At 49.4% G+C, this 17166-nt stretch overlaps 1 protein-coding gene across 2 annotated transcripts in view; it reads right to left on the bottom strand.

Moving 5' to 3' along the window:
- Positions 1 to 17166, bottom strand: part of LARGE1 (LARGE xylosyl- and glucuronyltransferase 1) — a 582916-nt gene that overhangs the window by 26851 nt on the left and 538899 nt on the right. Inside the window, exons 11-12 of one of the 2 annotated variants that reach the window (XM_059081736.2) lie at positions 14055 to 14218; positions 4619 to 4897 (exon numbers count right to left, since the gene is read on the bottom strand). In XM_059081736.2, coding sequence (XP_058937719.1) covers positions 4619 to 4897; positions 14055 to 14218 — 443 coding nt within the window. The remainder of the gene's footprint in view (positions 1 to 4618; positions 4898 to 14054; positions 14219 to 17166) is intronic. The other variant, XM_067010062.1, reaches the window with a different exon arrangement.

Below are 17166 nucleotides of genomic sequence, written 5' to 3' on the forward strand. Positions count from 1 at the left end.
ACACACACACACACACACGCTACTATATCATAAGACAGATGACCAACAGGGACTTGCTGTATAGCACTGGCAACTCTACCCAATATTCTGTGATAACTTATATGAGAAAAGAACCTAAAAAACAATGAATATATGTATAACTGAATCACTCTGCTGTACACCAGAAAGTAACACAACATTATAAATCAACTATACTCCACTAAAATTTTTTTTAAAAAGGTCAGAGGTCACAAACTGGTGGTCTATGGGGATGAGAAGGTTCTATTCATCCTGAAGACATGTTTGGTCTGAGTCAACAGTGTTTACATTTAAAAAAAATTAGTTGTCTACACTAAAAATTAAAACATGAAAACCCAGATTTCTAGCTCCTCTTGAAAAATATAAGGACCTTAGCCTTGCCCTCTACCCTCTCCAGAGCAATAACTCCACAATCAGAATGCACAGGTGGCAGCTGCCTGAGACGGAGGCTCCAGTCTCCCTAGTGGATTGTACTCAGCATGCTTGGCTCCTTTAAAGGCCAAGGTCCTGGCCCCAGCAGGCATGTGTGTTTGTGACTCCTGATATAAGTCTATTTATTCATTTCACAATGAGGAAACAGGTTGAAAAAAACAGAACTGTTGGAAGTCACACCGTTTCTTCCGGCACAGAGTGCGAGCTGGAACCAGGGTCGCAGCAGGTGACTGGCCACCATGACACTCAGAGTCGATGCCATGATATCCTGCTTAGTCCAGGAAGGACGTGGGCACAGCAGACCAAGAGGGGGCCAGCACGAGACACAGGCCAAAGCAGGCAGGACTTCTAGGTACAGGCTTTTGAAAAGGAAGTCTCAGGTGACAACATTTGAAAGAGGTTCCCTGTCTTGCCTTCCAAAAGCCCAGCCACCTTTGCAGACAGTTACCGATTTCAGCTGCAGAATCTCTCTGGTCCATCTCCCTGTCTCTGCTGCTACCTCTGATCCCTTCGCCAGGCTGCCAACATCTCTCACCAGAATGAACACAAGAGTCCCCTAACTTACCTCCTCTGGCTCTACTGACCGTGATCCTTCCCTGATGCAACAAGAGTGATCTTCCTTAAATGCACATCTAAGTCATGCCATGCTCTCAGTGACCTTCCATTACCCAGCCCCCACCCCGCCTCGTAAAGCCCAAACTCCTTAGCGTATTTTATGAGAAGTCCTGAGGGACCCACCCTGGCTTACATTTCTGGCCACATCGTCTCTTGCTGTTCTCCCCATCAGGGCTCTGGCCACCTGCCTCCCCAGAATGGATCTCTCTCTCTCTCTACCTGGAACATCGTCCCCTCTCCTGGCAAACTCCAGCTCAGCCTCAGGCCTCCATTTAGATCTAACCTCTCCAGGACATCTTTTCCTATACGGCCTCCCCCCTCAGATGAGGCTGATAGCCCTGGAAGAGGACACACCCATCACAGTACCTACGGAGTGTGCGCCTTTGCTCAACTGTCATTCCTGTTGGTCTAAAGCTCTGGGATTCACAGATCCTATCTGTGTGGTTCACAGATGGGGGCCCCTCAGGTGCCTCATAAATGGTTACTCACTAAATGAATGGATACTATGGATGGAGAAGAAAGAATCCGGAAAGTTCCACTATCTTTTCACTCTAGACGGAAGTCGCTTTGCTCCTCTGGTCTGTTTTCACATGTGCAGTAAAAGAGCACTGGACAAGATCAGTTATTCTCAACTCAGGGTCTCTGGACTCCTATAGGGCCTGTGAAGAAAGGAATGGGGTTTCAGGGGCAATCTGCAATATTTCAAATTGCGTGAGGGGAACCACACACCTTCTTGTGAGGAGGTGGCTAAAAGCCAACTCAAACTTCAGGTGACTGTGTAGTAAGGAAATGCTAATTAATGGGCAATACCAGTTATCTCACATTGGGTAAGGTCACGATTAGCAGTCACTGACGTCTTTGATCAATAAAACATGGGAAGACGACATAAAACGCAGTCTGTTCATGTGTAATGTTTTTCAAATCACGAGGCCCACGAGGCGAAATTATATAGTCTTTGGATGGGGGAGCAGAGACCACAGACTTTTATGATGGGGCCAGTTCACCTTCAACTGGCTGGAAGGAAGTCTCTGCGGGTGCTCCCGAAGGAAAGCCCCCGAAGGTGGGCTGTGGGCCAATAGCGAAGCCTCTCTCTTGCTGGGGGAGGGCAGCCCTCACCCCGACCGTCTGTTCCCTTGGAAGCCCCACCCGACACACCCAGAACCTGTCATCGTGCTGCAAGCTGCAGAGGTTTCACAATTCACAGGAATCAGGGGCTGAAAGTGCTGTCTGGCCACACGGGGGCGCCCTCACTCCACACACTGGGATCCCAAGGCTCAGCTGGAGCGGGAAGACAGCTCCATTCCCGGAGTCCCTGCAGGGTCAGGAGTTAGGATTCATAGTGCTCCCTAGCACAGCCAGCGCTTTTGGGGAAGACACCTCACATCCCCCCTCACTGAGGGTTATGTTGACTCGGGGTCGCTCACCTGTTGTTGTTGTTGTTTTAAACATCTTGTTGGAGTATAATTGCTTTACAATGGTGTGTTAGTTTCTGCTTTACAACAAAGTGAATCAGCTATACGTATACATATATCCTCATATCCCCTCCCTCTTGCGTCTCCCTCCCACGCTGCCTATCCCACCCCTCTAGGTGGTCACAAAGCACCGAGCTGATCTCCCTGTGCTATGCGGCAGCTTCCCACTAGCTATCTATTTTACATTTGGTAGTGTATATATGTCCATGCCACTCTCTCACTTCGTCCCAGCTTACCCTTCCCCCTCCCGGGGTCTTCAAGTCCACTCTCTACATCTGTGTCTTCATTCCTGTCCTGCCCCTAGGTTCATCAGAATCTCTTTTTTTTTTTTTTTTTTTTTTTTTAGATTCCATATGTATGTGTTAGCATATGGTATTTGTTTTTCTCTTTCTGAGTTACTTTGTATGATAGACTCTAGGTCCATCCACCTCGCTACAAATAACTCAGTTTCGTTTCTTTTCATGGCTAATATTCCATTGTATATATGTGCCACATCTTCCTTATCCATTCATCTGTCGATGGACACTTAGGTTGCTTCCGTGTCCTGGCTATTGTAAAGAGAGCTGCAATGAACATTGTGCTACGTGACTCTTTGAATTGCTGTTTTCTCATCACCTGTTGTTCTTAATAAAGATAGTCTGGAAGGGACTCCACCTGCTCAGAGGGGAGAGACTGATGCTATGGCATCCCAAGAGAACCCTGGAAGGAAACCTGACTCAGAAAGTGGACAGAGAACAGCCTGCCTTCCCTTGATCTAGAGAGCAGGGCAGGGAGGGAGCTCGTATCACATCCATGCTCTGGCTTTAGTACCAAAGGTTTAAAGACTCTTGTGGGAGCTCTTCTGAGAGTGAGACAGACAGTAAGACAGAGACAGAGACAGACAGACAGACAGACAGACACACACACACACACAGGGAGGGAAGTGGGGCAGGGCAAGAGACCAGGAGAGAGAGAATTCAGACCCTGCTCTGTTTGGGACAGTCATAAACCCCAGAGCAGCCAGACAAGTATGAAGCAGGGCAGGCTGCAGACCTGGGGCCCGACAGATACTGGTTCACAAATCCTGGAGCAGCCTAGGTGCACCTGAGCAGGTTACTTTGCTTCTCTGAGCCCCACCGTTTACCACAATAAAAGGGAGGGGGTAACCATGCCTGCCCTTTGGGCTTGATGTGTGGCTCCAGCAGGACAATTAATAGATGCAGACCACCCCTCATGGTACCTGGATTGGGAAGGTACTCACTTGGCAGCAGAGATAACTCACGTTGACAAACGACAGTGAAAAGGGATTAGAATGAATTTTGACCATTTACATCTTGTGACTTTAGTTTGCTCACGTGGGGACTTCTGGGCTAGGTGAATTCTATAGTCCCTTCCGGTTCAGATGGTTTGTTATGCCAAGCTGAGAGCTTTCCCCAGCTGCTGGATGCCTGCCCCACCCCAGCCCCCATGGGGAGAGCCGGAAGGAGTCACAGAGAGTCAGGCCGGCTGACCCCAGCTCCCACTTTAGTGTGAGCTCCCCATCTCGCTCGCAGTCTCCCGCCGGGAACATAAAGAATGATGATAGTACCCGTGGCTGGGACGCCGCAAGGGGAGGAAATGAAATCCCACTTGTCATGCATTCAGAACAGTGCCTGACACTCAGCGAGCACTTCAATAAATGTTAGCCATCACCACCACTTTGATTTGTTTTCCAGAAAAGGCAGCGATCTTTCTAGAATGGTTAGATGAAGGCTGTCTGATCCAAAATTGGAAGAGGAATGATATGTTTTCATAAAAGCTATAGGAAGAGCGTTAGACTGGGAGACAGGAGATGCTTCCCGGACCAAGCTCTGCCATAAACATTTCATGAGGCCAACTGGGGTTCTAGTCTGACCATCGTAAAAATGCAGACACTTGATAGCCTACCTGCCCCTCCGAACCCGGCAGTCAGGGGCCATTTATCTATGGGTGGACTTGGGCGGGTGCTGTCCCCTTCTGGGTCTTGGCTGACCCATTGACAGAGGGAACATTGGACCAGACGACGATCCCAAAGGGGGTTTTGGCCCCGGCACTGCCCGCGCCTGAGCCCCTTGGGTCCTCACCTGAGGTACTCATAGAGTCCGTACATGGGCAGGAAGTCGATGTCGGACAGGAACATGTAGGGCGTGCCCACGTGCTTCATGGCCACGTTGCGCAGCAGGTTCACGGGGTAGAACTGGCCCTCCTTGTACACGATGTGGTAGGCTACGTTGTGGCGGCCCATGAGCACCTCAGAGCCCTGTGCGTAGCGGAGGAACTGCTGGGCCTCAGCGTCCGACAGGTAGAGGGCCAGGCTGATGGGCCCTTCCCAGTGCTTGCAGATGGCCTCGAGCATCTGGAGCCTGCAAGAGACGGGAAACCTGACCCATCCGTGCGCCCTCGCGCCTCATCTGCATATACAGGTGTCATCTCTGTATCCACGCATCCTCCCGCCCGCTAGCCTGGGGCTGGGGAACTCCATCTCCATCCACAGTTGGTCAGTCAGCTCCAAATCCAAACCCCTGCTCTAAATGTTAATCACTGTGTGATGGAGGCCAGTAACCAAACCTCAGTTCCTTTATCTATAAAATGGGCACAAAAACACTCACCTTTTTTTTTTTTTTTTTTTTTTTTTTTTTTGCGGTATGCGGGCCTCTCACTGTTGTGGCCTCTCCCGTCGCGGAGCACAGGCTCCGGACGCGCAGGTTCAGTGGCCATGGCTCACGGGTCCAGCCGCTCCGCGGCATGTGGGATCTTCCCGGACCGGGGCACGAACCCGTGTCCCCTGCATCGGCAGGCGGACTCTCAAACACTGTGCCACCAGGGAAGCCCCAACACTCACCTTTTTGTGTCTAGTTTTTGAATGCTTCCAACCAGAGGGGTGATATGGAGAGAGTCACATCCCACTATACTAAGCTTTTTCTTTTCAGACTCCTCTTCTCAATAGTGGGTGGGAAAAAATACATTAAATGATATAAAAGATCCCTTTCCAGCTTAAAACTCCGATACCTTTCTTTCTCCCTCAGCAAAGGTGTACAGCAGCCCTACCACTCTCCTGAACCAGGGACCAGCCATAGGAGATTTAGCCAAACTGAGGCCATGAGTTACAAGGAGCATTAAAACAAGTAAAAACAAGAGTAATAATAACCACAATTACTGACTCATTACTATGCACCAGACACTTCACATAATTCTCCCCCAAACCCCGTGCCCCATCTGTCATTTCCCCCATTTTCCTGATGAAAGAGTTGAGGCTCTAGATGTCCAGTCAGCTTTGGTTCTTGGACTTGCACCAAATGTGTGTGGCTAGGTTTCTGGATAGGACTTTGAAGACAGTGAGGAGAAAATACTCTTGGGTGTCTGGCAAAAGCAAGGAAAAAGAAACTATATGTGAACGCTGGGGACAAAAGTGAGCCTGGGGTGACGGTGTCTTCATTTTTCAGAGCGCTTATTGCTCCAGGGCGCCAGGCAATTTTGCAAGGCTACCCGAGAGGCGCTGAGCCAGGGAGAGTGAGGGTGGGGTGGGAACAGAGCCCAGAGAAAAAAACGAAAGATGCTCCCAACCGAGAGGGTTCTGCAAAAATGTCTGAAGAGAAATCTATAAAAATGTTCCCTCCCCCCACCCCCCAGAAGCATTAGAAGTGCCTGGTACATAAAATTTATGGTTAAGAAACAGCAAAAGCCTATTTCAATTTTTCCCTACCCAGCAAGAGGTACATAATCAGCAGTCTCCTGGTCAGAATGCCCACTTTATTCGGACAATTACCAGGAAATAGATTCCATGCATTTCCATGCTTCTAACCAAAAGAAAATGGGCACACCTATCTTGTGTCAATGGCTTTCCTGATGGACTTTCAGTTTCCTCTCAGTAATTCTGTGAATTGGTATTTCCGAGGATTTGCTTCCTCTTTCACTAAGGAGGATTAAGATATGCATCAGGGTAAAATGCCCTCCACTTCTCATACTTTATAGCACTTGTTAATCAAATTGACCCCAGGCAGTTTTGAAAGAGGCACTACATTCTCCACAATGCTTGATTTCACTGAAATTTGTGTTCGGCCTCTGCCACAAGGGCCCTGGTTTCTGCTGGGCTCTTGAGAATCTGGGATTTTGAATGATCCCACCTGCACCTCAGCTGCACTGTCTGCAAAATGGGAGGACTCTGCCCTTGGATGAGAGAGATGTTTGTACCAATCCTTTAAGATCTGGGGAGTACAGGGCAAGGATGATTTTCTACTATGTGGACGTCAGAGCTGCTAAAGGGAGTAGTTGCAGGAGGCATGTCTGAGCGAGTGTGAAGAGAGACCAGCTTCTGCTGTGGATTCTCCCGCTGACCTGGTTTTGGACTCTGTGTCTGAGTTTTCCTAACAGGGAGCAAGCCCTGCCTGGTCCAGCCCCATCTTCCCAGCTCTGCGAAACGTTTAGAGTGAGAACAGAGACACAAAATACTTAGGGTTCTCAGGAGAAAGGGGCTGCTGATGTGACAAACATCGTATCCGTGCAGACTCTACAGGAAACGGTGCCAGATGTTCCAAAGAAACTCACTGAGTGAAAACGAATCGTGGCACAGCCCCTTCTGTCTCTCTGCCACTAGCTCCAGTCTCTCTTTTCCCTAAAAACCAAGCTCTCTGCCAGGACCCGAACAACAGTCAAACAGACAAACTGAGTGAGGTTCATCATCATGATGATGATACAAAAAGTGTCATCACGATACAGTAAGTCTCCACCATTTACCACCTGTTGCTCACAGCATGCCGACACATTTTGGCTGTTGTCATTTGTAACATTTACAGTAATGCTACAAACATAGTGGAGATTCTCATCACTGTTTTACAGGTGAGGAAGCTCCAGGAGGTGAAATGACTTCTTTCAAGTCACATAGCTACAAAGTGGAGGGGCTGGATTAGCACCCAGGTCTGACCCCAGTGCCAGGGGTCCAGACCACTACTCAACATGAACTGGTTTTAGGCTGAGAAAGATGTCCCCAAATATCTTCTCATCACCTGTTTCCCCCAACAGAAATGTGTTCTAACCTTGGTGTCAGCTCCCCTCTAGTCCTTTCTCCTTCTCCTTGGTCTCTCTTGGAGTCCAAGATCCCCCAGCCTCTCTGTCCTTCTCCTGGTTGTCTCTCCCCACCCCTATTCCCCAAGGTCTGTCCCTGTGCAGTTCCTGTTGAGTTTTGCGCGGAGTCTTTCTTTGGTGTCTTACGTAGGGAGACAAAGGATCTGGCACGGCAAGGACCTGGGCCAACGGACAGTGTTTCAAGAGACAAAGATTAGTTCAAAAAATGGGTAATTCCTACCCGTTTGGAAAGAATCTTTGAGATTTTTAGTCTGATTATAACATTGTTATGATGAAAGGCCTCAGCCTCAGAGAAGAGCATGACCCGCTGAGGAGCACACCGTGTGCGAGAGGAAGGGCTGACACGAGGACCCACCCCCACCCCCAGGTCCTGATGCTGTCCCATGCCCTCTCCCCTCCCCCACAGAGCCCGCCATCGCTTCATGCTGGGAAGAGGAGGGCAGAGGCTCAGGAGCGGCCAGAGATATGTCTGGAAGACCTAGAAAGAAGCAGGGCTTCCCCCAGGGAGTCCTACTGAGACAGGAAGCCCCAGACAGTCTGTGTAGGTGAAGGGAGCAGGCAGGGAGATGGCTGATTCGAAACCTGAAAGACTGGGGTTGGAAGGAATTCTAGAATGTCAGCTGGCCAAGCAGCCTCTGCAGAAACGGGGAAGCCACTCCCTACAAGGCAGACGACTCCAATCTGGTACACAGAGCAAGGCAGGCGGCGGGGTCCAGAGGGCAACTGTGGGTTCTGGGCTCAGGCAGAGCCGGGTTTGAACTCTGACCTGTGTCAGTATCTCTGGGCAAGTGACAGTAGTTCTTAGAGCTTCCATTTCCACATATGCAGAGAGGGGATAATAATACCTTTGTCGATGACAAAATGGCTACAAATTCCTCTTTCTCTATCTAGCTACACCTTTTGGTAATACCCTCCGCCACACTGATTCTGGGCTGGCCATGGGACATGCTTTGGTCCATGACACAAGCAGGGGCGTTGAAAAGTGCTTGTTCGGTGGGGCTTGCCCGGAGCTGCTCTTGGAACCTTGCGAGCGCCGCTGTGGGAACAGCCTGCTTACGTATGACTCTCAAGTGTCCGTCACAAAGCTCGACGTGCACTCGTACATGACAGCTGTGATTTCCTCCTCAGGTTCAACTCCTCCCTTTGAAACACGTGGTCCTCTAACAAATATCCAGTGAGTTATCTGCAGTGTGCAGGTATTGTCCTGAGCCCCAGAACGAACGAGAAAGACAAGGTTCCTGCCCTTCTGGAGAGAAGAAAGAAACAAACCAAGATAAGTTCAGAGTGAACCGAGTGCCAGAGGGGCAAGAGAACAGGAAACAGTATAAAGGGTGACGGTGAGGGCGGGCCTGCAGGAGAGGTCAGTGTGAACCCCGGATGATGAGAAGCACTGGCCTTGAGAAAGCCTGGGTGAAAAGCTTTCCAAGAAGAGGGAAGAGCCCTTGGGATATAGAGTTTGGCACGCTCAAGTAAGAAGAAACAGGACCAGCGTGGATGGCACATAGGCACGTGAGGTGCAGAAGAGAGGAGGTTTTGGGGGCTGGGCAGGTGCCGGGTCACATGGGGCCTTCAAGGTCACGGTGGACAGCTCTAATACTATTCTAAAGGCAATGAGAAAGCATGATGTGACCAGATGAAGATCGCCCTGGCTGTTACATGGGGAAAGGAGTGCCTTTCCCTCTCTAGAACGATGCTTTCCAAGCTTCAGCTGGCTCAGGATCACCTGGGAGGCTTAGTACAACACAGATCCCTGGGACCCACTGTAGAGATTCCTGTTCGGCAGGCTTGGGATGGGGTCCGTGTGTCTGTGTTCTAGAAGCTCCCAGAAGATGCTGTGCTGCCAGCGGAGGAGGGATGGGACCTACAGGATGGGACCCCGTGAGCTCAGCTCATGTTGTCTTTCCCCCGCTTGCAGAAAACAGAGAGAAGGCCCATCAGCCACATGATTCCCTGGAACTGTAGCTGGTACTCCAAGGACTTCATCCAAGGAGCAGGAAACAGAGCAAGAGTCTCCCGGCCAGGTGGCAGGGATGCTGCAATCAGGATCCCTCCTAGGCAGCCCGCTTTGTCCTTTCAACCATTCTCATCCGCTGCTGGGATGGGAGGGAAGCTTCCTGAGCGAGCGCCTGGGCGGGGACCAGCCCTCCTGGCTCCACAGCTGCAGCAGGCAACCAACGTTCATTCTTTCTGAACGGAATTCTAGAGGGAGCTGGGCACGGGAGCCTGCATGCTGGCTCGCCTAATTCGCTGTGGCACTCACGTAGGGCCTACTTCTGACTCAAAGGTTTACAAACACACCCGAAATGTTTCTTCAATTAAAAATCAATCCAACCGGCCCCAGTCGGCCTGCCGCATCATAACTGGATATGTGGGATGGCGGCGTGGAAGGAGGAATTTCTGCCGTCTTTATCCACCTGTGCGACTGCTTTATCATTTTTGATTATGTCCCCGCTAAGTGTCTCTTGCTAGGATGTGGAGTTCCTTGGGTTCTCTGAGGCACTGTCTGGATGGCAGTACTTGTCACAGCGTGTTAGGCGGATCACACACCCGCCATGCTAGGGGATGCGTGTGCTCGGAAGGGAAGGCGTCTGAGGTTAGTGTTTGCAGCAGGTGTGAGAGGCGCCGGGGCTTGCTTTCAAGCCGGCTGGGAGGGGAGGTCCTGCCTGGTTTCCTGCAGCCCAGGCTGTATGCTTTGGGCTGGCCACAGAAAGAGGGGCTCTGTCCTGTCTGTATTCTTTTGTTAATCACAAGTGTATACATAAGGATGGATTTGAGTTAACAATTAAAAATTTTTGTCTTCTAATTGTTTGTAAATTCCAGGTAGCAAATGCTATAGCCAGCATAAAGGTGAAAAACATGAAGGAAAGTGTGCTAATATTCCTGGCCCACTCGCTAATCACTGGGCACTTTCCAGCATCTTACTTTATAAAACCCAGACAGCAATCTGTGAACTGGACGATATTATTGCCACACTTCATAGGTAAGAGGAGTGAGGCTCAAATAGCCTGAATAACTTACCCCAATTCACATGGTTAGGAAGTGGTGCAACTCGACTTTGAACCTAAGTCTTCCTCTCTTTTTTTTCCCCCTACATCACTTTTCTCTCTCCTAAATACCTACCATGTGCAGATGCTGTGGTCAGAGAATACAGATCTAGCAAGTACTGACTGAATGTAAGTATGTCCCAGGGCTTTCCCAGGGGGTCTCACATTTTCACCTGAGTTTGCAGGTAACCACTGGCTACCGATCTTGATGAAGAATATCTTGGTGACAAGCTGGATGTACGAACAGCAGTCGTGAACGTAGTGACCAAGGGAAACCAGGATGCTCTGATGGGAGCCTGGGATCACCTGGAGCTCACTCACCTGGCCAGATCCTAGGATCTGGGCTTCCGGTGCCTCGTCTGAGGGGACTGAGATACATTTATGCTGCCTGGAGAACAGAACACCAATCTAGACCATCATGCAGCATGAATATTAAGGATTAGGTTTTGTTTTCTAAATGGCATAGAGGAGAAGGAAAAATAAATGTAAAGGGCGACTGTTATGGCGGGTGACTTGCTGTTGTGCTTGGTGGGGAAGGGTGTGTACATCTAGGCTGATAAGGAAGGGGAGGGGTGACTCGGGACGCTGGTCTAGGTCAGTCCCTCATGGAGCCTCACTGGGAGCCTGGCAGGTTTGAGCTGGCGGGGCTGCCCACCTCTCCGGGTTTCCTCAAGCCCTGCCTACCTGGCTGAGATCTTTCGCTCTCCTCACCCTCACCCGGGGCACAAGCTACCTAAGCTCTAACCGTGTGGGGGCCCCCAGAGGGCCTGGCGTCCTCTCCATCCTGTGGATACGCTGCACGCTCTACCTGGGGGCTGGAAGGGGGCTCCTTCTCTCCCTACGAACCTTCTACTGTCAGTCCACTCAGCCTCCCTCGGGGACATACGCTCTCTCTTCCTTTCTCTGCCCCGGCCAGGACAGGGGCTCCTCCTGGAGCATCTCTCTGTTGTCAGAACCTGTTCCCTGCCTGTGCCAGCCAGAATTCTAAGCTGGCCCCAAGACTCCTGCCCCTGCCCCGGTGTATCACCCTGTGGCACCCCTCCCTTGAGTACGAGCGGAACCTGGGAATACGATGCGATATCACTCCCGTGATACGACATAGAACAGACTGGAGAGATTCTCCTGCTGGCTTTGAAGCAGTAAGCTGCTGTGCTGAGAGGGCCACACGGCTAAGACCTGAGGGTGGCCCCCAGGAGCTCAGAAGGACCCCAGCTAACAGCCAGCAAGGAAACGGGGACCTCGGTCCTAAAAGCTGAATTCTGCCAAAACCTGAAGGAGCTTAGAAGTGCACTCGGACTCCGAGATGAGACTGCAGCCCGGCCAACACCTGGATTTCAGGCCTCAGACCGCAAGCAGAGAACCTGCCAACACATATCCAGACTCCTGACCCAGACACTGTCAAATTAAAAAAAAAAAAAAAAAAAGAAAACGAACACATGGTCTGAACTCTGAATACACTACATATTCCTTGAAGGCAGAAACGGGGTCTTCCTACGTAGTCCCAGCCCCACAAGAGCCTGGGGCACATGATTTTAACAGATGCTTACAGGGTATCTGCTGCACAATCACGTGGATTTTGGAGATGAGAAAAGTGAAGCCACAGGAAGGAAAGACCTCTCCTGAGATGACACAGCAGGTCAAGGACCCAGCTGGTGCCCGAAGCTCTGTGCTTGTCCTTTTTATCCCGTTTGGTCTTTGTTACCTGTTATGGTCAGCAAGTTCTCTGAGTTTCCGTACAGGCGTCCCGGAGGCTGTGCATCTCCAGGAAACCGCTAGCCATGAAGCCGTTTAATTCTGTGAGCCGTCATTCGCTAAGGAGCAGGGGGGACTCACAAAGGAAAAAGGAACCCGCTTCCACGGCCGCCCTCAGCACGCGTCATCCCTGCTGCCTCCGGAGGCAGGGCTGCCCTCACGCTCCCGAACTGCCAGACTGCTGGCTGCCTGCGAACCTTTTCGTGCCCCAGTGCTGTTCCTTTGCTTGTTCACTCATTCCGCAATCACTCACGACTAATCACAGGTGACATTTACTGAACACTTGCTAAGTGTGCCAGGTACGGGCCTCAGCATTTTATAGGCGTTAACTCATTTCATCCTAAAAACGACCCCATGGAATCTCATCCATAGGCTGGACAGGCATCTCCAAAGGGGCTCAAAGACAGAATGAGACCGTCAAACTCCCTTCCTAATTGTGGGAGTCGAGGGGGAATGACATGAAGGAAACCGGGGCAAGGGCAGCCACCGTGGACGTCAGTAAATCAAAGAGGAAGCTGCTTAGCCGAGGTCCTCAGAAGGCACGTAGGACGGCCAGGTACAGAAAAACTGCAGAGCCCTGAAAGGCCTTGAATCCGTTCACCTCCTGGCAGCCAGAGAGGTGTGTTCAAAAATATACATTACGGCATAAAACTCTGTGTACATTTCTACAATAGGTTCTCAACCACGTTTAGAAAAAAATCCAAATATTTTATGAGTTTCTAATGTTTATAAACGTGACCTCATGCAACTTCCCTCTCAAGCTTCAGTCATACTGATCTTCTATCAGGAGTCTGAATACACAAGGCCCTTCCTACCGCAGGGCCTTTGCACTTGCTATTTTGTCTGCCTGGAAAACTTTTCTCGGCAACTCACATACCTAACCTCCTTTCCTCATCCTCAAGCCTCTGCAGAAATGTCCTCTCCTTAGAAAGACCTCTCCTGACCATGCTACCTAAAGAAGGTCCCTCACTTGACATTGATAATATGTGTTTCATCCTTCAAAGCACTTATCACAATTATAATCACTTGACTTAATTATTTACTGTTCTTATACCGCTAGTCCCATTTTCTCAATGCTGGCTGCACATGGCAAACTTAAAACAACTCAAGGTCTCCACCCCACAAAGATTCTTACTTACCTGGTTTGCAATGGAACCTGACCATGAATTTGTTTTAAAAGTTCCTCAGGTGATTCAGTTTGTCCCCAGTCAAGGTTGAGAATCAGTACAACAGACCATAAGCCACATGAGGGCAGGGATCACGTCAGTACTTCCTGATAGAGGCTCCAGGAATGGTGCTTGTATCAACACGCATATAAGGAAAAGAAACAGCAACTGCTTTCCCGCAGCAATTGTGGGTCCAGTCCGTGTGTTTCCCTATAACACACTCCCCCTTCCCTTGAGGTAATCTGAGTAGAGCTCTATTTTTGTAGAATCAGTTCTTCATCCTCACAAACAAGCAGCACCATCAAGAGACAGGAGCCCTTGGTTTTCAGTGCTGGAGAGGGGATGAGACATAAGCCCTACCTTACCAGGCTTCAACGTGCTAAGCCTGTGAGGCCAGCTCTTCCTTCTGCATTCGACCGGGTGAAGGGCAGGAGCAGGGGGACTGTGGTGGGGGTGGGGAGGGCCCGTCTGCCTACCTGTCCATGGAGAGCTGAGCAACCAGGGTGACGTCCGTGTCGTCTGAAGTGGGCTCGTACTCGTAGTGCAAGAAGTACAGGTGGGTTCGGTGGACGGTGAAACGCTCTCGCCGGAACTCGTAACACAAGTCGTCCTCATCCAGCTCAGAGAGCTGCTTCTGGAGCTGAAAGGTAGGCAAGAGGGCTTGGAAACGAGAAGAAAATCCCCGAGGGGGCCTGCCTGTTGTGCCCTGTCCTCCCCTGAGTTTGGTACCCGTCGGACCTTATTGATGGGCCAATCAAGAGAAGGACAGGATGCTGTTTTCATTTTCCTCTGCAATTTAATCTGATTTCCAAGAGGTGACGATAAAAGGGCAGCTGCCTCACCCTCTGAGGAATGAGACCCTCTGAGCTGACAGTGATGGTGGTGGCACTGACAAATGTATAAGCAACCGCGAAGTCCTTATACAAAACAAAAAACGTTTTCCTTCATGACCCAGCACAACCATTTCAAATAACAGGTGGAAACCGTCTAAGAACAGAGTAACGGGAACCAAATTGAGCAGTACCTTCGTGTGACCTGATGCTTTTCTCTCTCTAGAGCTACAGATTTCAATCTCTGTACCAGGTATTGCAAAGAAGAACAACGCAAACCCATAAACAAAACAAAACGTCTTTTCTTTTAATTTCATCCAAGTTTAATCAGTCTCAGTACCCACTCTTTTTCTCCCTTTCTTCTAACGCTCTGACGTCTTTGACTTTATTAATCTGCTTGTGGGAGTTCTTTACTTACCTCTCCTTATTCTCCTTCCTCCCCGACTAGTGAAAGAGCGAGCTGTCCTGCTAACAGGGAACTAGGAACTTAGCATTTCACATAAGCAGATGCAGACATACAGGTTTCCAGATCTGCCGATAAGCAGCTGCCCGATACACAATATCCCTCCCAGGCAGGTGTGACTGACTATGCTTGCCTTATAGGTGAAAAATTGCAATGAACAAGTGAAAGAACTTCGACAGTTACGGAAATTCAATCAGTGGATGTGCGGTAGCAGAATGGATGGGCTGGGAATAGGCGGGAGAGAACTTTTTTCGGGTGATGGGAATGTCTTATGTCATGATCACAGTGATGGTTATTTGGGTGTACACATTTGTGAAAATACGTGTACACTCAGAACAGGTGGATTTATCATATGCAAACTGTATTTCAATAAAACTTATTTAAAGAAAATAAGTGCCAAAGGTCACATGGTTGCTTCCAATATTTCTTCTGTTACACGAACCTTGTCCATCACATGATGACATATAGTTGAATATAGATTAAACTTTACATGACTAGAGTTATTAAGAGCTGAATGCAACAGAATATTTTTCCAAAAAGATACATATATATATATAAAACCTCTAAACCAACAAGAAAATATATTCACTCACTTCTCTATGACCTATCAATTAAGACCACTGCCTTGAACTAGGCGATATGCAATGATTATTCTTTTGTCTACAGTTCCAATGACTTTACTGTTAAGGTCAAATGGATTACCCTTCTCTATTCTCTACCAGTAGTTCAAAATCATGGTAAATTTTAGTTTGCTTTATATTAGAACCATGCTGATGTTGTAATATTTGTGTTTGTATTCCTGAAAAAAGACTTTTCTTTTTTAAAAAATATTTTGTTGCAGTGTTTTGTTTTTTAAATAAATTTATTTATTAAAAAAAAAAAGACCACTGCCTTGACAGGTTAAGCTATGATATTATTTCTCAAGATGTGTGCTCTGACAGCTGACTGCATTAAATGCTCGTTTCTTCATTGCCCCCTCCCCCATATCCTTCCCCTTTGTCATGTGACTTTTGGTCTGCCCACGACAGAGGCAAAGCCGATTTCTCTAATCCTTGAATCTGGGCTGGACTTGTGACTTGCTTTGGCAGACAGAATGGAGGGGGAAGCACTGATGCCCCAATCCTGAGGCTAGGGCTCAAGAGGAAGTGCATGCTTCTTGGGAAAATGCCTGGCTAGCCCGAGCCCGCTGGGGGGAAGAGAGACAGCTGCAGCAGAGTGGCGTCTTCCCCGTTGCCTGTCACATGAGCGAGCCTGGCCAAGATCAGCAGAGCTGCATCCATAAACGCTTCGCACTGTACACCACTGAGGTTTTATGGGTTTGGACCAGTAGATAACAGGCAGTGCAACAGGCATTCTGTGTGGGGTACCTTTTCATTGTGCGAGTCTGTCCCACATACCACGGGCGGGGGGTTGGCTTCCAGCCCAATAAATGTTCGCAGGATTCTCCAGACGGCTGTGCGCAACTCCAAATGCACCCATATGTTCCCAAAGGCCACTCGGGGAATTGGTTGCGATCAAGTGATCTATGAGACGTTCTCAGCTATCCTGGACATTTTTAACCTTTAAAAAGGATGCAATCAGGGATAACCTTCAGCTTTTCAAGTGCAATTCGATGTCCTTGCCTATTTGAAGATTCCCTCTATGCCAGCAGGGTAACTACTTGATACAAGGCTAGGAACTGGAACTCTCATTCCGCCTAAGATCCTGTGAGCCGGGTGACGCCTTCTGGCCTGCAGGACTCAACCCAAATCCTCACTCACAATCATATACTCTCTCCCTCTGACCCATCAATCCCCACATACTGTGCCTTACACCAGCGGTCTCCCCTCTACTCCCCAAACCTGCCTTCCCTCCCACACCTCCGTGACTTGGCCCATCTTCCCTCTCCGCCACACCCTCCCTCACCTCACCCACTCTTCCCCACCTAAGGACTTTCTATTTACCTTCAAGATTCAGCTTAAATGGCACCTTCTCTGTGAAACCTTTATGGGCCCTGCCAGGTAGGGCTAGTCCATTTCTTCTCTGTGCTCTAAGAGCACTCAACTCATAATTCCACCAGAGCACTTGCTGGTTTGAACTGAAATTGTTTACGAGCAACTTCCTTGGCGAGACTGTGACACTTCACCACTGTCCCCAGCACCGTTCCCACCGCAGGACAGCTGCTCAATATGCATGAGAAATACCTGCCGCACACAGGAAGGCTGCCGTCACTGAAGTTAAGGTCTGTCCGTGTCATTTCCCTTTTGTATCCTCTAATGTTATGCATAGAAGCTTGTCATTCTTACGCCCATCGTT

The sequence above is a fragment of the Kogia breviceps genome, chromosome 12, assembly GCF_026419965.1.
Source record: "Kogia breviceps isolate mKogBre1 chromosome 12, mKogBre1 haplotype 1, whole genome shotgun sequence".
Lineage (NCBI taxonomy): Eukaryota > Metazoa > Chordata > Mammalia > Artiodactyla > Physeteridae > Kogia > Kogia breviceps.